This window comes from Hylobates moloch, unplaced genomic scaffold, assembly GCF_009828535.3.
Source record: "Hylobates moloch isolate HMO894 unplaced genomic scaffold, HMol_V3 SCAFFOLD_11, whole genome shotgun sequence".
Classification (NCBI taxonomy): Eukaryota; Metazoa; Chordata; class Mammalia; order Primates; family Hylobatidae; genus Hylobates; species Hylobates moloch.
Genome location: NW_026652286.1, coordinates 29,359,787 through 29,383,972, shown reverse-complemented (window position 1 = coordinate 29,383,972; position 24,186 = coordinate 29,359,787). Strand labels below are relative to the sequence as shown.

Genomic DNA, 24,186 nt, shown 5'->3' with positions numbered 1-24,186 from the left:
AAGAAAATTCTACTCATTAATTATAACTTTTCTCAATCACTTGTTACCTGCCAAATTTAGAAAGCAAATTAATACAACAGAAAAAGTCATAAACTGTTTATACATTCTCGTTGTTTGTTCATGCTTTATGTTTTTGACTTTTTTTCCAGAAACATATATATTCGATCACTCATTTATTCAACAAATTTGTACTGAGCACCCACCTATGTGCCCAACATTATTCTAGGTCCTGGAGATGATAAAGTTCTAACCCTCATAGAGCATACTTTCTAGTGGCAAAATGAAGACTATAATATTTTTTATTGCACACACATAACACAATCTTATTTTCTGCTAGTAACACTGTTCCTAATACACCTTGACCTCTGCAAGGAGAATGTTCAGCAAAAAAAAAGAAAAAACCCAAAAAGAAACTTTCACATGCCTGTACTCAAAATATTTGAGAATTATTGATCTAAGAAAATCTTCCCTCCTTATTTTCACTCATTCATTTCATTGAGTACCTAGTAAAGTACCAGGCACAGTGGTAAAAATAAGACAAGCAAAATAATTCCAGAAGTCAGTCAGTTTATAATACGGAGGAAAAGACAAATACCACACACACACACACACACGCACACACACACACACACACACACACACACGTCTTATAAGGGAAACATAAGCAAACTGCTTTGTTAGAACTTGACAGGACAGAGGGATCACACTGAATTAAAGGGAACCGAAGAAAACTCTCTAAGGAAAGTAGTACTGATGCTGACTAGGCTTTTATCTCAAGGAAAAGGGAAAGGGTAGCAGGTAGGGTAGCAATAAGCAAATATATAGAGAAGAAAAAAATGCAGAATATACTAGAAGAATACAAATTGAGTCTTTGGTTAAAACATAGGATACAAGCAACGGAATAATGAAAGATAAAACTGGAATCTTAATTTGGGCCCAAGTTACGAAACACTTTGAATTTCAAACCAAAGAACCTGAACTTAACTTGGCAGGCAACAGAAAGGAATTGAAGAATTTGGTGTTGGGAAGTCACACAATTTCTGTAAATTGCTGTGGGTGGTTAGATGCTAGAAAACAAAGACTTGAGAAAACCGGTGGGTGGTATGAAAATGAGGATAAAACATTTCAATTACTCAAGAAGTCTGGTGGAAAAGGAGAAAACCTCTCTTGACTTTATTATTGGGGAGACTCTTCAACAGATTTGTAGGTAGTAGCTAAAAGTAGAGTCTAGAACGAAAGGGACTGAAGATTCAAGAAAAAGATAAAACCATGGTACAGGAGCCAAGAGATGGAAAGGAATGATAATATCATAGTGTCTCTTCTACTTGTGATCTTCAAACAAAGAAACTCCGAAGTAGATAAGTCATTTTGCCTTAATCTCGGTAAAAAGAGAATGTCCTGGAAGTTATAATATAATGCGGGGGTGGGCAGGGGGACACACCTAGTAAGTTCTACTGAAAAGAAAAAAAGAATTTAACAGAAATGAGAATGGAAAATAAAAGCAGCATAAGCAATGCCAATTCTCAGAGAAGCTGCTGAATGACAGTGTTAAACCAACTTCAACTTTATACTTTATGTTTACTCTCCCTGAAATGACTGCTTCCCTTCCAGATCTTCTTACCCAAACATACCCAGCTTTCAAGATCGCAAATGAGCCCTACTTCCTAGAATTCTCAAGATGGAAAAAGATTCATAGGTAATTCAGTGAACATGTCCACCTAATTCAGAAATTAGTTTTGCCCTAGATCCCTGAACATTTTCAGCCATGGAAAGAAAGCACTCACTCTCATGAAGTTGCCAATTCCAGTCCTCCACAGGGCTCACTATTATAAGGTTCTTTTTAATACTGTGCTGAAGCCTGATCACTTAGAGCTCTACCATTATTCCTAATTGTATGTAGCTTCCACAGCTGAAGGGAACAAGCTGTCTCTTTCCAAAACAATCCTTCTGTATCTGAAAAGCATTATGAGGTCTTCTAAAAATTTAACATTCCCAGTTCCTTCACCACTCCTAACGTGACATTTTCCAACCCTCTGTTCCAGTCAACCTTCTACAGAGGCACTTTAGTTTGCCTAAAAATGAGGTGCCTAGAACTGAGCATAATATTCCTTAAGTAGTTGGATGAGCCCAGAATAGAGTAGAAACACTAACTTCCTGGATCTAGACACTAAGTTTCTATATTACAACCTAAAAATAGTATTAGTTGTGTTTAGGTGGCCATGTTACACGTTGATTCAACAGAGCAAGTGGTCAACTAAAACCCAAAGAAATTGTTTACATAAACAAAATCTTCTTAGCCAGTAGCTACATACAGTAGAACTGAGCTCAAATTGAAAGCTGCTATTAATCAAATGCAACAATGGATATAAAAAGGACCTAGAAATGTACAAACAGTATAAACAGGAACAGCAGAATGCTGATAATTGTTCAAGTTGCGGTAAGTGTACATGAGGGTTCATTTTATTATCCTACTTTTGTCTGCGTTTGAAATTTTCCACAATAAAATTTTAAAAATATATACTTAATATTGTACGAGGCTTCAATAGCTCTATTTCTTGAAAATCTGTTATCTCCTCCCTACTTCTTTTTCCAGCCTCATTTCCCATCTTAACCTCTCTATTCTCCAACTACACTGGACTCGACTCTTTTTTTCTCTTTCATTCCATAAACTTGCTGTGCCTCCATGGTTTAATATATGATGTTTATGGAATCTTCCCCCATTTACCAAAACCCTATCTTTCTGCAAAGCTGAGTTTAAATGTTACTTCTGTGAAGTCACTCTACCAAAAACTAAGAACATAGAAGTTGGCGACAAATGCTTAACCAAAGTAAATGAAACAACTTTTGGGAGACTGGCTTGCCCAAGGATCACAGAGTTCATAAATGGTAGAGCTGAGATTAGAATACACGTCTCCTGAATCCAAATCTCATCATCTTTCCATTATCGTAAAATAATTCAGTGTTTGTTGCTCACACATCAAACGCAAATATGTTCTCTTTTGCCCCAGTAGGTACGTGGAAGAAGAGGAGAAAGAAGTAAGAAAGATACCAAAAATTGAAGAAATGAGAAGGGGAAGTTGCAGACTGCCTCATTTTCACAATGGGATCTTTCTATCCAAGAAGAAATGATCAGAAAACAACTCTCTGCCTCAGACAAATGGCGACTGACTCATTCATACATTCATTCATTCAACATTCTGAGTGCCTACTATGTTCCAGGACCTGAACACACCGCTAGAGACACAGGGATGAACAAAACACAATCCCTGCCCACAAAAAGCTCCTTGCCTAGTGGAACTACTACCTTTTTAACAGCAGTAACTTTAATATCTTGAGATCTCTTGAGAGGAGACCCAGTAACCAATTTTCAAAGCCAGGCTCACAGACCAGCAGCCCGGAGGTCCCAGCCCAGCTCCACCACATCCAGGCCAGTACCTCGCAGCTCTCAGTGGATCGGATCTTGTCTCCCGGCTTAGCGCCGGCGAACTCACCGCGCACTAAGAGCGGAACATGAACTTCAGTCTCCCCTCGCGTTCCTCCCCTTCCTTGTTGACGTCATCCAGGAGAGCCGCGGACTGGAGACAACGCTACTAACGGCACTTCCTCATCACGTGACGAGTCACGCCCCTCCTTGCGCGTGGTCCCTCCCCCTCAGGCCGCGGTCGCGATTACTCTCTATACGGCCTCCAGCCGGAGGGCCGTTGCGGGCTGGAGACACGGCGGCGACTGGAACCGGAGGAGTTCTAGGCCAAATGGTTGGGCCAGCCAGGATCCCAGGACCCTTCGCCGCTCGAGACCGGAGAGAGGAAACGAAACAGGCGGGAACCCGTGGGGGAGGGAGGGAACTAGCGGAAGGTGTCATGGCGGCCGCGCTCTTGAGTCACGTGCCCAGGTCCCGCCTTGCTACTTCCGGTCACGTGCCCCCAGACTCCTCGCAGCCAGCGATGGAGGCGAGACCCATAAGTAACAGAGGAGGTGGCGACTGCTGCAGCCACTGGGTTTCGGCCTCTTCCCAGCAGCGGCTCTAAGAAGCGCAGCGGAACTCGACCGGATCCAACCCAGTTAGTTACTTCCTGTCTAGAGTTGTAGCTTCCATCTGGTAAGTTTAGACTGAAGAATGCAGGCGGGTGGGTGGGCGGGCGGGTGAGGAGCTGACAGGCCTGGGGGCCGCAGGACGGCGTGGATTCTACCCCTTTTCCCAGCGTCGCTGTCGCCGTCCTCCCAACGCCCAAGCCTAGCGTCTTGTTTGCCCTTATCCCGAGGCGAGGAAGAGGCGACCCCTAATCTACTTGTCTAAAGGAAGCCTGCTCTTCAGTTGAGAGCAGGTTTACCCAAAGCCAGGATCAGATTTGGCTTATGAGAATGAAGTGGAGGCCTCTCCCAGACAGAGAAGCCTTTCCCGTCAGGAAATGTGCTGTTGAGTCTGGGATTCTGTAAGAGAAAAGCTGTCACCTTGGTGTCTGCACACCTTTTGCTTCCACCTGTCAATCTTACCTCTCTTAAAAACTTTCTTAACACGTGCCAGTCCACACACTCCTAGTTTTGGTCATTTGATTGTCGTGTAATCATGAAAAATAGACCATGAGTACCTGGATATAACGTAATTATTTTGTAAATCCCCCAGTGTTCTCAAAGGCCAAATTAAATAAGGAGGTGACTTTTCTTATGTTTTTTAAGAGACAGAGTCTTGCTCTGTCGTCCTGGCTGGAATGCAGTGGCGTGATAATAGCTCACTGTAACCTCGAATTCCTGGGCTCAAGCGATTCTCCTGCCTAGACCTCCCAAAGCACCAGAATTATGCCACAGTGCCTGGCCCCAAATGACTCCTAAACTCCAATTTTAGCATAAGTAAAATGGGGATGGGGAAAGAAGATATGAAAAATACACCTTTTGTCCATTTGAAGACCCAGTCTTAAAAACAACAACAAAAAAAAAACTGAGTGGTTTGAATGAAGTATGCTTTGCAGTGAGTATTGACTCCATACAAACCAATATCCAGACTTGTGATTTTCAAATATTTTAAAGGAGCGGAACAATTTCTCCCCATGAATTTTTATCTGGAACCCAATATATAAAGCAGCATGCTTTGGTGGAACTAAATTTAAGAGGGCCAGGCCCCACCACCCCACTTAACTTCTATCCTAGAGGCCACTCCTTGGAACACAGTTTGAAAACCACTGAACTGGACTTAGGTAATTAAGCCAAAGTTGACAACCTTAAGATTTTTTAAAAGACAAAACCAGAGCAGTTGAGATGGAGAAGTCACAACCGCAGGGAAGGTAACCTCTAGTAGCAGGCCTTGGGCTTACAGAAGGACTAGACTCTGGAGAGAACTTCGTACCTGTTAGCAGGCTTAAGTCTCTCATTCAAAAAGGAGAAAAAAGAGATGGTCTGCTGTCCTCACTCAGCCGACATTTTTTTTTTTTTTTTTTGAGACGGAGTTTTGCTCTTGTTGCCCAGGCTGGAGTGCAATGGCGCGATCTCTGCTCACTGCAACCTCCATCTACCGGGTTCAAAGGCTTCTCCTGCCTCAGCCTCCCCAGCGGCTGGGACCACAGGCGCACGCCATCATGCCTGGCTAATTTTTGTATTTTTAGTAGAGACGGGGTTTCACCATGTTGACCAGGCCATTCAGCCGACTTGTAGCAGTGCAACAGATTGGTAAGTTTGAGTCTCTCTTAGGTGATACTAAATACACATTGCAGTACAAATGTGAAAAAAAATCAAAGCAAATTCAGAGAGGACTTTTGAAAAATACTAGGAAAATTGGTGCAGTGTGGGAGAATAATCAGTTAAAAGTAGTGAAGCCAGCGACCAGCACCAGTCCTGGGTTGTGAATGCTTCCTGTGTGTACTGCCCTCAAGGCTTGTAACTTCTCCCTGCTGGTACCATGTGTCCTGCCCTCTGATAACCTGTTTCTCTGTGCTGTTTTATTCCCTACCATCAGAATGTTGTCTGGCATACCTTGAGCTTTCCTAGCATTTTGGCCACCATTTATCTCTGCCTTATGGATACTGCTGATAGAGATGTCTTTGTGTCCTTCTTTCTTTCTCTTTCCTGCCTTCAGTGTGGCAGTATCAGCCACTGACCTAGTAGTTTCTCTTGATTACCAACTGATTACTCTTCTCTCAATTTTGGTAATATACCCTTGTCAGCATGCAATATTTATTAGTGGATAGGAGCATATTTTCCTCTGTCATGCATCTCTGTCGCATTTTCCTCCTGCCTCTTCCCTGCACTGCTGTAAAATGTACAAGTGCTCCGTCCTAAAATTGCCACATCAGTTATTCTCCTTAATCCCTTCCTTGTCTGTGAAATTATCCTTAAAACAGTACATTTTGGTCACTCTTTACGTACTTATAAAGTTATTCCCTTAAATGCTGAATTGTTCAAACAGTTTTGGATTGCTTGATGACAAGCAGCATTCCAAATCTCCATTTTTGTATGCTGGCAGTTATAACAGTGCTCTCTAGTAATCCTTCTTTCAGAAGATGATTTCACTTTCACTTGTTGCTCCCTATCTCCTCTCCTCCATTTATCTCTTGCACATTGGAAAAGGGGATGTAGGTAATGGAAATGCAGAGGTGCAGTAATGTAAAGATTTGTGTTCAACCAGTTCAGATTCTTCCTTATCACTGTTTCCGTTTAAGGGCAAGATCCAGTTATTAGAATCTGTATGAGAAATGGTACATTGATCTGTGAATTGAAAACTTTAGTGGTTCCTGGAGTTTAAGCAAAGATGTATATGCAAAGATTCCTTATTATGTCTTAGCAAGAGATTGTATTCTTTTAACAGCAAGATCTTAAATGATGTCATTGATATTTCTTGGACTCTTCCTATAGGCCAAACACTATATGTACTGGGTGCTATATTACAGAGAACCCAACATATATGGCCTCTGCCCTCCCTTATGAAGCTTGCAATCTGTCAGGAGACGTATACATTAAAAGAATTACATTAAAAATTATGTTGTTGTAAGTGCCATGAAGAAAATAATAGGAGACATTAGCTGGTAACTTTGAAGCTTAACATAGACTGAAAAAAAAAATGAAAGCCAGTTGATGGGAAAGGAAGAGAATGTACGAAGGCTCAGAGCAAGGTATATGAATTTAGATTCAGACAAATACATTTTTAACTGCAAATAAATTAATGCCTTTACTAGAGATCTTGCTATTTAAAGAAGTCTTATAGCAGACCATTTCATAAAGTAAATAGTCTTTTAGTAAAGCGAGATCTTCATTGACTGGATCTGTTTAAATGTAGCCTACACCAATAACTTTGATAAATTTCTATGGCTCTTATAGAGTTCTCCTGGGAAGAAGTGTTTGCCACTCAAGGAATATACTCAAGAAAAACCTGGAAATCACAGAAGGCATTGTAAGATAGGTACAGTGATTCTGTTAAACCTCCTGAAATTGGTCCTTGAACAATTAAGAGGTGCTACAGATGACCAGGAAAATTTACCAAGCAAATTAGCCGTGAGACAATTGACCAGTTGTGCCCAATGTGCGGTAATTTATCTCAGATTTATTTTTTAAATTTCCCCATAAATGAATTTTTATATAAATGGTTTTATATGTTATATATAAGAGGTTATGGCTGGGCGCGGTGGCTCACGCCTGTAATCCAACACTTTGGGAGGCTGAGGCAGGCAGATCACCTGAAGTCAGGAGTTTGAGACCAGCCTGGCCAACATGGCAAAACCCCATCTCTACCAAATGTAGAAAAATTAGCGAGGCATGGTGGTGCGTGCCTGTAATCCCACCTATTTGAGAGTCTGAGGCAAGGGAATCTTCTTGAATCCGGGAGGTGGAGGTTGCAGTAAGCCGAAATGAGGCCACTGCGCTCCAGCCTGGGTGACAGAACAAGACTCCTTCTCAAAAAAAGGTTATGTTTTTTCCCAGTTGATGTAGTCAGTTCTGTCTCATGTATTCTCCACTTTGCAGTTTCTCTCTTCATGCATTTTTTTTTTTTTTGCCTTCTCAACTCATAAAGGTTTTTGTATTATTTTCCAATGCTAACACTTTATTTTTGCCTGTATGCCCAGTTAATTGGGAGACTTGCTCTATCAGCTGTCCTTGCTCACTGCTTTTCTTCCAACTACTGACATACTTAAAATTATCCTACTTAAGTAGTATAATGAAATATCAACATACTTAAAATTATTTGCCAACTTCCCCCTCAAATCCTCCCCTCTCATCTTTCTTAGATTTTAATTCATTTTTCTTAAAACATGTTTCCTAATTTGTATAGTTTGCAGTCCAGTTTGATATTCTACAGAGTGGGCTTTTTAAAATATGTTCTCCAACTCCCAACCTCAAGTGATCCACCTGCCTCAAAACCCCATCTCTAAAAAAAAAAAAAAAAAAATAGAAAAATTAGCTGGGCGTGGTGGCAGATGCCTATAATCCCAGCTACTCAGGAGGTTCTGGCAGAAGAACTGCATAGTTATATGTTTATTATAAAGAATACTAGAAAATTAATGTTAAAATAAACTACTGAAAATAGAAAACACTGTTTTCAAATTCTCACACTAGCACCCCTAACACTTTCCTGGGTTACCTTTATAAACATTTGGTTTGATAGAGAAGAAACTCTTGGGAAGACTTTTTTTTTTTTTAATAACTGCTTTAGTATAAAATACATAATTATTATAGATCAGAAAAGAACATTTAAATCATCTGTATTTTTATCACCCATAGATAATCATTATTAAATTTGGTATCTATCCCTTCAGTCGCATATATTTTCAGAGTAACATAGTGGAATTTCAAAGACAGACTGACCCAGATTCAAACCCATTTCTGCTACTTCCCTGATGCTTTAAGAAAGCATCTTGATTTCTCAGACCCAGTTTCCTTATCTACAAAATGTAACTAATAATAGAACCTACCTCATGGGATTATTAACTGGGGACTGAGATAATGTCTATAAGAAACTTAGTCCAGCACCTGACACATTATTAAGCATTTAGCAAATTCTAGATGATGGAGAATATTATTTTGAGACAGTATCTCACTCTCACCCAGACTGGAGTGCAGTGGTGTCATCACGGCTCCATCTCCCTGGGCTCAGGTAATCCTCCCATTTCAGCCTCCCGAGTTGCTGGGTCTACAGATGTGTACCACCAGGCCCAGCTAATTTTTATAGTTTTTGTAGGGACAGGGTTTTGCTATGTTGCACAGGCTGGTCGCAAACTCCTGGTCTCAGGCAGTCTGTCCGCCTCAGCTTCCCAAAGTGATGAGATTATAGACGTGAGCCACCTTGCCCAGCCTAAATTTTAGATTTTTTTAAATTTAAGAATATGGGGCAGGCCGGGCGTAGTGGCTCACGCCTGTAATCCCAGCACTTTGGGAGACTGAGGCGGGGGATCACTAGGTCAGTTCGAGAGCAGCCTGATAACATGGTGAAACCCCATCTCTACTAAACATACAAAAATTAGCCGTGGTGGCATGTGCCTCTAACCCCCAGTTACTGAGGAGGCTGAGGCAGGAGAATCACTTGAACTGGGGAGGCGGAGGTTGCAGTAAGCCAAGATCAGGCCACTGCACTCCAGCCTGGGTGACAGAGTGAGACTCCGTCTCAAAAAAAATAAAAGAGAGTATGGGGCCAGGCACGGTGGCTCACGCCTGTAATCCCAGCACTTCGGGAGACTGAGGCAGGTGGATCACCTGAGGTCAGGAGTACAAGACCAGCCTGGCCAACATGGCGAAACCCCGTCTCTACTAAAAAATACAAAAATTAGCCAGGCATGGTGGCAGGAACCTGTAATCCCAGCTACTTGGGGGGCTGAGGCAGGCAGAATTTCTTGGAACTGGGAGGAGGAGGTTGCAGTGAGCCAAGATCACACCACTGCACTCCAGCCTGGGTGACAGAGCAAGACTCCATCTCAAAAAAAAAAAAAAAAAAATTATGGAATCATGCTGGGCACAGTGGCTCACACCTGTAATCCCAGCATTTTGGGAGGCTGAGGCGGGCGGATCACTTGCGTCCAGGAGTTCGAGACCAGCCTGGCTAACACAGCGAAACTCCATCTCTACTAAAAATACAAAAAATTAGCCAGGCATGGTGGCACATGCCTGTAGTCCCGGCTACTCTGGAGGTTGAGGCAGGAGAATCGCTTGAACCCGGGAGGTGGAGGTTGCAGTGAGCCGAGATCGTGCTACTGCACTCCAGCCTGGGTGACAGTGAGACTCCATCTCAAAAAAAAAAAAAAAGAATATGGAATCAAACTACATGCCTTTTTTTCTGTGTATCTTTTCATGTCATCAAATAGTCTTAAAACAGTTTTTTAAACTTCAAGAAGGGAAAACTCTCAAATTAAAGTCTTAAGACATCAAATAAGTCAGTTAAAAGATGGTATTGTTTATTAAGAATTGTGATCCTTTATCATATTTGATATATGGATATCAAAATGGGATTGTAAGAAAACAGAAATTCTCAGTGGTGAGTAAAAATCACAAAATAATGAACTTGAATGTATTTTATGATTACATTTGTAAGGTGGGTCCAGATAAGGTAAGCACAATTAAAAATGAGGAAAATTGATGTTAGGGTTGTGACATTATGGAATTTTTAAAATCCCTTTTTAATTAAAAGCAGTCATCTAATCGGGCTTTATTCCAGCATTTGCAAATGCCTACATAATGCAGACTATCTCTACCTGCATGACTCAGCAGTACCTCACATTCATCATGTCTGGAACTGAATTCCTTATCTTCACTTTCAAATCTGCTCTTCCTTCTCATTAATTTCTGAAAATGGTACCACTGTGCTCATGTCAGTAAGGCTCAGAAATGGGGTATGGGCAAGCAACTGTGACGCTTCCTTCAGCACTTTAACAGTGTTCATTCTGCTGCTTCAGTGGTCCTTGTCCCTTCCTCTCCAGTCTCTCCTGCTGCTCACAGATTAATTTCTAAAATACAAATCACTCCCCTATTCAAAAGTGTTCAGAAGTTTTCTGTTGTTTGCCACATAGGGTGGCCTTCTCCACTATATGCCTCCATCTTAACCATCCAACCTCATATCCTACTGATCTCATGAACCTTATGCTATATCCTAAGCAGATTACTCATTCCTAGAGAGTTTCAATCCACTGCCCCAAACTATTCCTTTGCCTCTGACACTGTTTCCCTTTACTTTCTGTGTAGAAGTCCTCTCTTCAAGACCCAATTTATAACCAAACTATGTATTAAAAAGAATGAACTGATACATATGCAACAATGTGGTGGATTTCAAAAAACATGTTAAGCAAAAAACTAGAGACAGAAGGAGTACATACTGTATGAATCCTTTCATGTGAAATCCTAGAACAGATAAAAACTAATCTGTGGTGATAGAAATCAGAATACTTGCTGGAGGTTGGGGAAAAGAGATTGACCTGAAGGAAATATGAGGGAATGTTCAAGGGTGACTGAAATGTTCTGTGTCTCATTTTGGTAACTGTAAATGGGTGTGTGTACTATTGTCAAAACGCATCGAACAGAATGCCTAAGACCTACGCATTTGTTGGTTTGTTAATTATATCTTAGTTTTTTAAAATGGCTTTTAAAAAATTCTGTGGCCAACATTTCTCATGGCTTTCTGAGTGAAGAAACTGCCTCTGAGTCCTAACTTGGAACATTTTTATGTCCCTTTTGGGACTTCATGTCGTGGGTAGCAACTGTCTGAGGCAGGTGGCACCAGTAGTGAAAAGAATTTGCCAAGACAGTTGTAGGTAAAGAAAGGCAGATTTGTTAGAGAAAGTAGGAAAATATGTTGCAAAAAAGCAACGTGCAGATTAGCAAGCGGAGAGCTGACTGCAAGGAGACAAAAGCTTCCAAGGGGATTTTATAGGATTGTGCTTTTGCTGAAGAGGGCTACATGAAGTACTGATAACACCAAGGCTGCAGTGAGCTAACTTGCATTTTTCTATCCGCTGAGGGTCTGGTGATAAGTGGGGCACAGCAAGATTGTGAATTATTTGCACGGGAGGGCTGTGTGTCCCGGACCATGAAGAAAGGCTGACTTGTAGCTTATCTGCTTTTTCTTTTTGCTTTCCCCTGCTCCCACCAGCCTGACTCCTTTTCCCTAATTAGAACTCTACACACATTCTAATTAGCATACACTAACAAATAGCACACATATACACACTTGCTCACTGCACTGGAAGATCTTTGAAAGCAGAAATCAACAGACATTCATCTTTGGATAGTCCCCAGGCTCCTTGGCTCAGTACAAATTTGTTGGATAAATGTATAGAATAGCCTGTAAAGACCTATAAAAGGGGTATCTGACTACTCATACTTGAGATAATCAACTTCAGAGAAAGCAAGGTTTCACTTTTTTCCCTTGTATTTTTTATTTCTATCTCATTGTTTGAGTGAATAAGAAGTAATAATTGTTTTAATCCAGTGGTTTGTTTTGTTTTGTTTTGTTTTGTTTTGAGACAGGGTTTCACTTTCATCCCCAGGCTGGAGTACAATGTTGCAATCTCACCTCACTGCAGCGTCTGCCTCCTGGGCTCAGGCAATTCTGCTGATTCTCCTGCTTCAGCCTTCCAAGTAGCTGGGACTGCAGGAGCACATCCTTTTGCCTGGCTAATTTTTGTATTTTTTGTGGGAATGGGTTTCACCATGTTGCCCAGACTGGTCTCGAGCTCCTGAGCTCAAGTGATCCACCTGCCACAGCCTCCCAAAGTGCTGGGATTATAGACAGGAGCCACCGTGCCCAGCCATATTTATTAATCTTAAGAGGTGATGGTTTGCTGGGTGCAGTGGCTCACACCTGTAATCCCAGCACTTTGGGAGGCCAAGGTGGGTGGATCACCTGAGGTCAAGAGTTCGAGACCAGCCTGACCAACATGGAGAAACCCCGTCTCTACTAAAAATGCAAAAATAGCCGGGCATGGTGGCACATGCCTGTAATCCCAGCTGCTCAGGAGGCTGAGGCAGGAGAATCGCTTGAACACAGGAGGCGAAGGTTGTGGTGAGCTGAGATCACACCATTGCACTCCAGCCTGGGCAACAAAAGTGAAACTCCATCTCAAAAAAAAAGAGGTGATGGTTTAAGTGGTTTTTTTTTTTTTTTGTAACTTTATAACAAGAATTTCTGATTTCTGTTGTTTTTAATCCCTGCCATACTCCCATTCCTAATACTTATTTTCCCACTATGTCCAAATAGAAGTTCAATTATTTTGGAGAACTAATGGCAGATCCAGTATTTCCTTGTTCCCATTTTATTTGTTTAGAGACACGGTCTCACTCAGTTACCCAGGTTGTAGTATGGTGTGGTGATTATAGCTCACTGCCGCCTCAAACTCCTGGGCTCAAGTAGTTCTCCCACCTTGGCCTCCCAAAGTAATTAGACCTATTTTTTATACAGACGGGGTCTCACTTTGTTGACAAGGCTGGTCTCGAACTCTTGGGCTCAAGTGATACCTCCTGCCTTGGCCCCCCAAATTGCAGGGGTTACAGGTGTAAGCCACCTCACTTGGCCTGTTTTCATTTGTTTTAACCCTCAGAAAAATGTTTCAGTAAAGCTTCACTTATTTGCCCAGGGCAAACGTAATTGTTAAATTATATTTTGGCCATTCCTCTGGGGATGAAAACTAAAGTCATAACTTCACCAGAAATGGCATATATGTGGCGTTGGTGCCACAACTTTCCCCATCCTGGCCCATGGCAGACAGCACCATCAGTCAGCAGTCTTTCTCACTGAGTCCAGCCAGCCACACTCAAGCCTGGAGGATTTGGATTGGGCATTTAAGATTCTCAGAGGCAGGGGTTGGAGGTGGAGGGACCAGACTCTGTCTTAGGTAACTAGTTAGGCATTATACCAATGAATCATGGCCAAGACCTGGAGAGCAGTTGAAGACATTTGAATGTTAAAAGATAGGAAATTAGCACGTGAAGTGTTAAATATTTAGTTATCTCAGTTTTATTTATACAGAAGAAACAGACCAGAAATCAGGAAACTTTGGTGTGGTTTCAGCTCTGGGAATGGTTCTGGGAAGTCCGCACAAATCTTGCAGATCTTAGTTTCAATTGAAACAAATTTGAACTAAATAATAAATATGACTCTGTAATTCTACAGTTTTACAATTGTAAATATAGACTGTATGAAAGACTACACATTTTCAAATTGTGTGTGTATAAGAATGTAACTGAGGAAAATAAATTGATAATACTCATTAGCATTTAAGTGTTGTATAAATTTACACCTGTGGTATGAGCAAAATGAAATTTAATTGTAGAGGAATGATGCCATGCAACTTTATCTTCAACTTTGAATGAGAAAAGAGAATTTCTTCTTCCCTGTTAATTTCCTACAGTTTAGATTTTATATTTGAAAGGGACTCTAGAAGTCAACAGATTCAACCCTAATTGACGTGTGGAATAGTTTTTTTCTTCATCTTTTTTTTCTCTCTTAGCACCTTCTAGCCACCATGGCAACCTCATCTGAAGAAGTTTTGCTGATTGTAAAGAAAGTGCGTCAAAAGAAGCAGGATGGAGCTCTATACCTCATGGCAGAAAGAATTGCTTGGGCACCTGAAGGCAAAGATAGATTTACAATCAGCCATATGTATGCAGATATTAAATGTAAGTCAGCTATACTAAGTTCTGATGTATTTGTATGTCATAGTTGCTAGTAATTTTGTAAAAAGATTATATAAATAATCTTTATTTTATATCAAAAAATCAACCATGTAGAAATAATTACAAAATGGGGTCACTGAATATATACTATTTTATAACCTGACCTTTTCACTTAATAACAGAACAGGTACAAGTTTACATATAATATGTAAATCTACCTGACGTATAGATCGCCACACACTTTAATAGTTGCATAATACTCCACTAAATGAATATACAATCATGTATTTAACCAGCCCTCTGTGGTTGGACACTTAGGAAGTTTCCAGAATTTTTTTATTGAGGTGTTTGCACTAATATTTCAAGGTTGTGTGTGTAGGATACATTTCTGCAAAGAATTTCCTGTTTAATAGTTGATGTGTTTTTTTTGTGTTACTGTTGGTAGGAACAGAGTCTTGATGTGTTGCCCAGGCCGGTCTCAAACTCCTGGCCTCAAGCAACACTCCTGCTTCATCCTCCCAAAGTTCTGGGATTATATTATAGGCATGCACCACCATGCTTGGCCAGGTTTATGCATTTAAAATGCTGATAGATGATGCTAGATTTTCCTTCACTAAAATTGTACCATTTAGGCAAGTTGTCTGATCTTTGCTTATGTGGCCATCTTCTGTTGAGAAGACTCAACCTTACAGTGAATGTAGATGGTGGAATTTCTTTTTATAAATTTCAGGCATGGGCTAGGCACAGTGGCTCACACCTGTAATCCCAGAAGTTTGAGAGGCCAAGGTGAGTGGATCACCTGAGATCAGAAGTTTGAGACCAGCCTGGTCAACATGGTGAAACCCCATTTCTACTAAAAATACAAAAATTAAGGGCCGGGCGCGGTGGCTCACGCCTGTAATCCCAGCACTTTGGGAGGCCAAGGTGGGCGGATCACGAGTTTGGGAGATGGAGACTATCCTGGCTAACACGGTGAAACCCTGTCTCTACTAAAAATACAAAAAAAAATTAGCCAGCCGTGATGGCAGGCGCCTGTGGTCCCAGCTACTTGGGAGGCTGAGACAGGAGAATGGCATGAACCTGGCAGGTGGAGCTTGCAGTGAGCCAAGATCTCGCCGTTGCACTCCAGCCTGGGCGACAGAGTGAGACTCCATCTCAAAAACAAAACAAAACAAAACAAAAAAAACACAAAAATTAACTGAGAGTGGTGCATGCGCCTGTAATCCCAGCTACTCCAGAGGCTGAGGCAGGAAAGTCACTTGAACGCGGGAGGCAGAGGTTGCCGTGAGTCAAGATCGTGCCATTGCACTCTAGCCTGGGCAACAGAGCAGGACTCCATCTCAAAAAAAAAAAAATGATCTGGATTAGGAGAAACTTAAGGTAACCAACTCCTTGACAAATTATCGTACTTTAACTGTAATCATTAATTGAATTCATTTATTTCCCTGGATATAAGATTCTTCTCCTAAAGAAAATTCTATGATAATTTCAAGCAATGTGATACCCCCCAAAACGGACAACCTTCAGTTTGCAAAGTGCTCAGTTTATAAATTGCTTTGTATACAAACCTCCATCTTGCCCCAAAGACTTACCTCTACTTTGCTGCAGGAAAGGACCAAGATCCCTGTCTTTCTCCACTGAAATAATTTAGAATCTTAATTTTCGAAAAAGAATATCATTTAAAATTGATCGGCCGGGCGCGGTGGCTCACGCTTGTAATCCCAGCACTTTGGGAGGCCGAGGCGGGCCGATCACGAGGTCAGGAGATCGAGACTACGGTGAAACCCCATCTCTAATAAAAATACAAAAAATTAGCCGGGCGTGGTGGCGGGCGCCTGTAGTCCCAGCTACTCGGAGAGGCTGAGGCAGGAGAATGGCGTGAACCCGGGAGGCGGAGCTTGCAGTGAGCCGAGATTGCGCCACTGCACTCCAGCCTGGGCGACAGAGCGAGACTCCGTCTCAAAAAAAAAAAAAATTCATCATAGCTCAGTACTGCCTAAGCCATATGGTCTTTTGTCCACCATCCTGGTAATAGTACCTCCTTTTAAAACTTTATTTCTGGCCGGGCGCAGTGGCTCACACCTGTAATCCCAGCACTCTGGGAGGCCGAGGCAGGTGGATCACGAGGTCAGGAGATCGAGACCATCCTGGCTAACATGATGAAACCCCATCTCTACTAAAAATACAAAAAAATTCTCTGGGCATAGTGGCGGGCACCTGTAGTCCCAGCTCATCTGGAGCCTGAGGCAGGAGAATGGTATGAACCCAAGAGGCGGAGCTTGCAGTGAGCCAAGATCGTGCCACTGCACTCCAGCCTGGGTGCGAGACTCCTTCTCAAAAAAAAAAAAAAAAAAAATAAAATTATATATATATATATATATATTTCTGAGAGAATGCCCTACAAATTTCTGTTAGTAGCTACTAACATTTCTGTAACAATAGACTTATAAATTAGGAGTATTAGCATCTCTCTCAAATGACAAGCTAACCCCATAGCTTTGTGTAATACACACGCACATTGTGATAACCACAGTGTACAATAAACAGTATGCCCATCTCCAATTTCTCTACAATTCTTCTCAGTTATTGGTGAAAGCAGTGCATACCCAAAACTAGATTTGCACCAGAACAGTTTCAAGTTGAATATTTGAAGGAATGCCCACATCTGAAAGAAGCAATTGAAATTGATTTAGTTCTTATCATAGCTGACAAAGTTACAGAAAATTTTAAAGAATGATACAGTGAAAACCTATGTAATATGCCCCACCTAGATATTATTATTATTTTGCCATATTTGCTTTATTATTTGTGTGTGCACTTTTATTGCTTGTAATACCATTATCACACTGAAAACATTTTAATAAAAAATAGCCATTGTTATATTTCCATTGGTTGTCTCAATAATGTTTATAGTTGTGGTTTTTGGGTTTTTTTTCTTTTTTTTTTTTTTTTTTTAAAAAACGGTATCCAATCTAGGTTCTTGCAGTTGTCATTTCTTTAGTCCCTTTCAGGGTATAGCCTTGTCAAATATCAAACATACTGAGTATTTCTGATTGTCTCCTCAAGGTTTTAATTTATTCCTGTATACCTGTATTTTTTTATAAGCTAAAAATCAGATCTAAAGGCTTGAATATATTCAGCTTAAACATTTTGTGCAAGAATAATAACATACATAGTGACATTCACTTCCTGTTCCATCACCTCAGAAAGCATATAGTGTCAGGTTGTCTCACTTTTAATGAGGCTAAGTTTGATAACTTTATTAAAGTGGTGACACCAGATTTCTCGAATATAAAATTACATATTACCCTTGCAAAATGAAATGCCATGGGCCGCATTTTGCAGTCTTTTGGATCATGATAGGTCATTTTTATTAATGATAATGTTGATTTGGGGCAGTTTGTTTAAAATACATTCAGGAAGCTTTAAAGAGGTCTGCCCTAGTTGAATGGAAACAAAAGCCCGTTAATATCTGGAGGTAGTAGCAGTGGGTGAGAAGTGCTGCATGCCAAGAGTACCAAAGAAGGAAGCAGAGTGTTAGTGAGTTTGATGAGCATGCTCTGGTTGTATGGGATCATTTAAGAAGAGTGCATTCTACAAAAGCATCAGTATTGGAATAGGGCAGTTAAAGCCCAAAGGAATCTTGAATCATCTTGGGAGAAGTAACTTACTGTATGGTTATTCCCACAGTGCGAGTGTCATCATCTAACTGCCCTCATGCTTCTTTTTAGGCCAGAAAATTAGTCCAGAAGGAAAAGCTAAAATTCAGCTTCAGCTGGTCCTACATGCAGGGGACACAACTAACTTCCATTTTTCCAATGAAAGCACAGCAGTGAAAGAGCGAGATGCAGTAAAAGACCTTCTTCAGCAGCTGCTGCCCAAATTCAAGAGGAAAGCAAATAAAGAACTGGAAGAGAAGAACAGGTGGGAGGAAAAGAATAGCCTTTTGAAAGAGATACTGGGTTCTCTATAGTCTCCTAGTAGGGTAATAGCTTGTTAGCTATCCCCACGTTTTTTCGGTTTTGGTTTTGGTTTTTTGTTGTTGTTGTTTTGTTTTTGGTGGTGGTTGTTTTTTGTTTGTTTGGTTGGTTGGTTGGTTTTGGTTTTTTTTGTTTTTTTTTTTTGAGAAGGAGTTTCGCTCTGTCGCCCAGGCTGGAGTGCAGTGGCACAATCTTGGCTCACTGCAACCTCCACCTCCTGGGTTCAAGCAATTCTCCTGTCTCAGCCTCCCGAGTAGCTGGGACCACAGGCGTGTGCCACCACGCCTGGCTAATTTTTGTAATTTCAGTAGAGACGGGGTTTCACCATGTTGGTCAGGCTGGTCTCGAACTCCTGACCTCCGGTGATCCACCCACCTCGGCCTCCCGAAGTGCTGGGATTACAGGTATGAGCCACCACGCCCAACCACCTATCCTCACTTTTGCTATGATACTGTAATGTAGGAAAATAAAGGCTCTCGTGTCTTTACCTTGGTGTTTAGTTTTCAGCTTTAAAATCTTACTGCTTGTTTGACTTTGGGAAATGAGAATGTGCAAACCCAGAAGCTGAATTAACTGCATCACGCTTACAAATCTGCTTAGGAGCAGAACCGAGATTGGAAGGTGCTGACGTTCCTTAATTTCTTTTCCCAGTTCTGTGTCACAGAGAAGATGCTAAGCCATTGGAAGTATGCTTATGAACAAGAAACCTAAAATAATTCACACTGAAAAAGTGAGACAGTATGTAAAATAATGAGAATTTTTTTTTTTTTTTTTTTTTTTTTTTGAGACAGAATCTTGCTCTGTTGCCCAGGCTGGAGTGCAGTGGCATGATCTCAGCTCACTGCACCCTCCACCTCCTGGGTTCAAGCAGTTCTCCTGCCTCAGCCTCCCAAGTAGCTGGTATCACAGACACACGTCGCCACACCTGGCTAATTTTTGTATTTTTAATACAGATGGAGTTTCACCACGTTGGCCTGGCTGATCTCAAACTCCTGACCTCAAGCGATCTGTCCGCCTCGGCCTCCCAAAGTGCTGGGATTACAGGTGTGAACCACCACACCTAACCACAATTTCCTTATGAATTATTCCATCACCAATATCTTTCAGCCCATCAGTGCTTGTATCTGTGCATGCTTAGCGCCATGAAAAATCCATTGCTGAAGGCGGGGCATAGTGGTTCATGCCTGTAATCCCAGCACTTTTCGAGGCTGAGGTGGGTGGATCACTTGAAGTCAGAAGATCAAGACCAACCCAGCCAACATGGTGAAACTCCATCTCTCCTTAAAAATATATATATACATGTATACAAAAATTAGCCAGGTGTGGTGGCGCATACCTGTAATCCAGCAACTTGGGAGGCTGAGGCAGGAGAATTGCATGAATCTGGGAGGCAAAGGCTGCAGTGAGCTGAGATCATGCCAGTGCACTCTAGCCTGGGTGACAGAGCGAGACTCCATCTCAGGAAAGAAAAAAAAAACTTCATTGCTGGAAAATTTCAAGCATACCTCCTCTCCTGCCCATTTACTTCTGTATGTGAAAGAGAATACATTCAGCCTTCCATATCCAGGAGTTCTACATCTACAGATTCAACCAACTTTGGATCAGAAGTACTTGGGGAAAAAAATAACAGTACAATAACTAAACATAATACAAATAAAAATACAGTATAACAACTATTTACCTTGTATTTGATATTATAAATAGTTATTATAAGATTTAAGTATATGGGAGGATATGTATAGGTTGTATGTAAATACACCATTTTATCTAAGGGACTTGAGCATTTTCAGATACCAACAGACAGTACACTGCAGACATGGTGATCTTTGAATCACTGGGATACAGAGATGAATAAGATCAAACCCATGTCCTCAAAGGGTTTAATCTTTCGTTTACACCTACCTCCATTTATCACCACTTCATTTGTTCCTCCAAAAATATGGGGTATTTTGCTCTTAATTACTGAAAAGTGAACTGAATGACCTCTGCTGCTCAAACATCACAAAATAAAAGTTGTGTGTTTCAATGTTTTGTGTTGCCAAAATCTTTTTAAAATGTACCTAAATGGTGTTTTATTCTAGAAGTTCAGTTATATTCAGTATATTCTGCTTTACAGAATGCTGCAAGAAGATCCTGTTTTGTTTCAGCTTTATAAAGACCTTGTTGTGAGTCAAGTGATCAGTGCTGAGGAATTCTGGGCCAATCGTTTAAATGTGAATGCAACAGATAGTTCTTCCACATCCAATCATAAGCAGGATGTTGGCATTTCTGCTGCATTTCTGGTATGTGACCCTTACAGATTTCTGAAGAAAATAAAAATTCAAACCCCAATATGTGTCTTAAGACCATTATTCCTTTTGTAAAACTTAGCATTTCCTTAAAGGAAAGTAATGGAAAATTGAGTATCCATGGTATTCTTCATTATTATTGAACTATTATTATTGTTTGTTTGTTGGTTGGTTTTTAAAAGACAGGGTCTCACTCTGTCACCCAGACTGGAGTGCAGTGGCACAGTGATAGCTCCCTGGAGCCTCAAACTCCTGGGCTCAAGCGATCCTCATGCTTCAGCCTCTCAAGTAGCTGGGACTAAAGGTGTGCACCACCTTGCCTGGCTAAATTTTCTTATTTTTATAGGGCGGGGGGCAGCTCTTTTTGTATTTCCCAGGCTGGTCTCAAATCCCTGGCCTCAAGAGTTCCTCCCATCTTAGCCTCCCAAAGCTCTGGGATTACAAGTATGAGCTATCACACTCAGCCCTTTTCCAAAATGTTTTTAAAATACGTACAATTTTTTTAAATTTATATTTCTTTTTACCAGTTATGTTTTCTTGGCCTTTGGACTTGACCCTAGCATGCTGGTAGTCAAATGGAATTTGAAAATGACTCTTTCAGAGTTTGGACTAATACTTTTTCAAATATTTTCAAATGTAGGGCTTTCTGGTGCCTTTTTAAATCTTTGCCATATTTTACTTACAAGGTTAAATGTATCATGACCATATTATAGAAAATGTAAGATTCGTAAACTATATTAGAACAATTGGGAGTACCTTATCTATGGAATTATGGAATGGAATTCAGTCAGTTGGTATTCTAGTGGAACCAGAATAGCATTAACACATTCAACAAAATTTTAAATACTATTTGTATGTTTGGTATCTTTTTTGGGTGTTTATTAGTGAAGTGAATTAATAAGGCCTTTCCCAAAGAAGTCAATGTTAATTTAATTATTTACTAACCAAGGTTTGTAGTGGTTTTTATGACTATACAAGTTTCATCTTAAAGCTCCACTGCCTCTCTGCCTTCATACTTAAACATGCCTATTTGACCATATTAGACTTCCAAAGAAGCAGATTTTATAGGTCACTTAAGACCATGAGAAACCAGTCAGGCTTCTTTGAGTCCTGCCTCTGTGCAAAAAGTGAAGGTGAGGGACTTTCTCTGTCTATGCAGTTAGTTTAGAAATTTTTTTTTTCCACCTTTGTCCAGTGTCCACTGGGACCTTAGCCATCTTTCCCTGATGTTCTAACGTGTATGTGTGTATGGGCTTTGTTTTAGGCTGATGTCCGGCCCCAAACTGATGGCTGTAATGGTCTAAGATATAATTTAACTTCTGATATCATTGAGTCCATATTTAGGACCTATCCAGCAGGTAAGAAGAATCAGTTCTTTCAGATGGTTAAAATATATGGATGTATTCTATAGTATATCAGTGAAAAACAAAAAGCTTCACATTCCTGATCAAGTGCAATAGATTATTTGAAGTACTTTACCCAGTGCCTGACATATGGTAGATACTAGGGGCCCAGTAAATAATGTGTTGTCATCAGTTCACTGATATGACTGCCATTCGAGTCTGTCTATACTACTAACTCAGATCATTCTTCATACTGCATCCAGAGTGACCCTCCTAACCCACAAATTACTTCCCATGCAGATGCCATCCTAAAAGTATAGATTCCTTGACCCCAGCCTCAGTGATTTATTATGTGCAGACAAGGGGAGCCAGTGTGTCAGTCATTCTTCTGACTAAGCAGTACTCTCTTAAGCTGTATTCTGTTCTCGCTTCCCTCTTCCCCACTCTTACCCCTTTAGTCCTTAGGAATCTCTCTCTCAGGACTCAGCTCAAGCATCACCTCCTTGCCACCTCTATGAAATCCTGGCCAGGCCCAGTGGCTCACGCCTGTAATCCCAACACTTCAGGAGGCTGAGGCAAGAGGATCCCTTGAAGCAAGGGGTTCAAGACTAGCCTGGGCAACAAAACAAGACCCTATCTCTTTTTTTTTTTTTTTTTTTTTTTAATTGAGACAGTCTTGCTCTGTCACCCAGGCTGGAGTGCAATGGCGCGATCTTGGCTCACTGCAACCTCCGCCTCCCAGGCTCAAGTGATTCTACTGCCTCCTCCTCCCAAGTAGCTGGGACTACAGGCATGTGCCACCACGCCAAGCTAATTTTTGTATTTTTTGTAGAGATGGGGTTTCACCCTGTTGGCCAGGCTAGTCTTGAATTCCTGACCTCAAGTGATCTGCCCGCCTCAGCCTCCCAAAGTGCTGAGATTACAGGCTTGAGCCACAGCACCTGGCTCTTTTGTATCTTTCTGATAGTAACATAATTGTGTAGTGTTTATTATGTGCCAGACATTTTTCTAAGTTCTTTTTCTATAGTAACTGATTTAATCATCACATAAACCTATGAAGTAGAGGTACTGTTATGACCCTCATTTTACAGATGAAACCCAGGTACAGAAAGATTAAGTAATTTGCTCAGGGTCACACAGATAGAAAGTGGCAGACCTAGAATTTTAAACTCAGAGCTCAGGAAACAATGCTGTTGAACTCTATGCTTGCTAGAGTGTAAGCCCCTGGAGTGCTGAGCTGACAGTCCCGTGGATATTGAGATCGTTATTACCCCATCAGCTAACACGGTGCCTTGGATTGAGAGTGCACATATATAAATGAGCAAACAAGCAGACTTGGCTCTGACTCCTGAGATTCTTGGTATTTCTACTAAAACTTCAAAACTTATTCTGTTGGTGCAAATAAGATTTTGTTTGTAAATTGTAAGATTTATAGAAGTCATACCTCACCTAATCTCTCAAGTTACATTTCATATTTATAATTAGATTATAACATCTAGTATGTAGAGTTGAGAGCTTTATGGTCTAGATTTTGCTATTTGTATTTCAGTTACCTAATTTGAGAGGTTTTAAAAATGGAAATTCAGTATATAATATTTGTGGGTTTTTTTCCACAGTAAAAATGAAATATGCAGAAAATGTTCCCCACAACATGACAGAGAAGGAATTCTGGACACGTTTTTTCCAGTCCCATTATTTTCACAGGGATCGGCTGAATACAGGGTCAAAGGATCTCTTTGCAGAATGTGCCAAAATAGATGAAAAAGGTAACTGTTTATCTCTGATAGACACTGGTATTTAACTTGCCACCCTCTAGACATTATAGGTGTTAATTTCTGAGACAGATAAGACATGCTGAACTTTTTATTTTGTTGATTTTCTAGGCCTAAAAACAATGGTTTCATTAGGAGTGAAAAACCCACTACTAGATTTAACAGCTTTGGAAGATAAACCATTAGATGAGGTAAGAAGCAATAAAAGAAGTTTTGAGAGAAAAGA

At 40.9% G+C, this 24,186-nt stretch overlaps 2 protein-coding genes across 8 annotated transcripts in view; one reads left to right on the top strand and one right to left on the bottom strand.

The window, feature by feature from the left end:
- HPS5 (HPS5 biogenesis of lysosomal organelles complex 2 subunit 2) overlaps nucleotides 1-3,687 on the bottom strand; it is a 43,306-nt gene extending 39,619 nt beyond the window's left edge. For 3 of the 5 annotated variants that reach the window (XM_032166461.2, XM_032166462.2, XM_032166466.2), the window contains exon 1: nucleotides 3,492-3,687. The gene's annotated coding sequence lies outside the window, so the exon portion shown is untranslated. Of the gene's footprint in view, nucleotides 1-3,304 lie in introns of all 5 variants that reach the window. The other 2 variants (XM_032166460.2, XM_032166459.2) reach the window with 2 other exon arrangements.
- Nucleotides 3,688-3,835: 148 nt separating this feature from the next.
- GTF2H1 (general transcription factor IIH subunit 1) overlaps nucleotides 3,836-24,186 on the top strand; it is a 46,582-nt gene continuing 26,231 nt past the window's right edge. For 2 of the 3 annotated variants that reach the window (XM_032166473.2, XM_032166471.3), the window contains exons 1-7: nucleotides 3,836-4,099; nucleotides 14,412-14,580; nucleotides 18,309-18,501; nucleotides 20,674-20,839; nucleotides 22,110-22,203; nucleotides 23,805-23,954; nucleotides 24,072-24,151. In XM_032166473.2, coding sequence (XP_032022364.1) covers nucleotides 14,427-14,580; nucleotides 18,309-18,501; nucleotides 20,674-20,839; nucleotides 22,110-22,203; nucleotides 23,805-23,954; nucleotides 24,072-24,151 — 837 coding nt within the window. In that variant the 5' untranslated portion in view covers nucleotides 3,836-4,099; nucleotides 14,412-14,426. Of the gene's footprint in view, nucleotides 4,100-7,305; nucleotides 7,388-14,411; nucleotides 14,581-18,308; nucleotides 18,502-20,673; nucleotides 20,840-22,109; nucleotides 22,204-23,804; nucleotides 23,955-24,071; nucleotides 24,152-24,186 lie in introns of all 3 variants that reach the window. The other variant, XM_032166472.2, reaches the window with a different exon arrangement.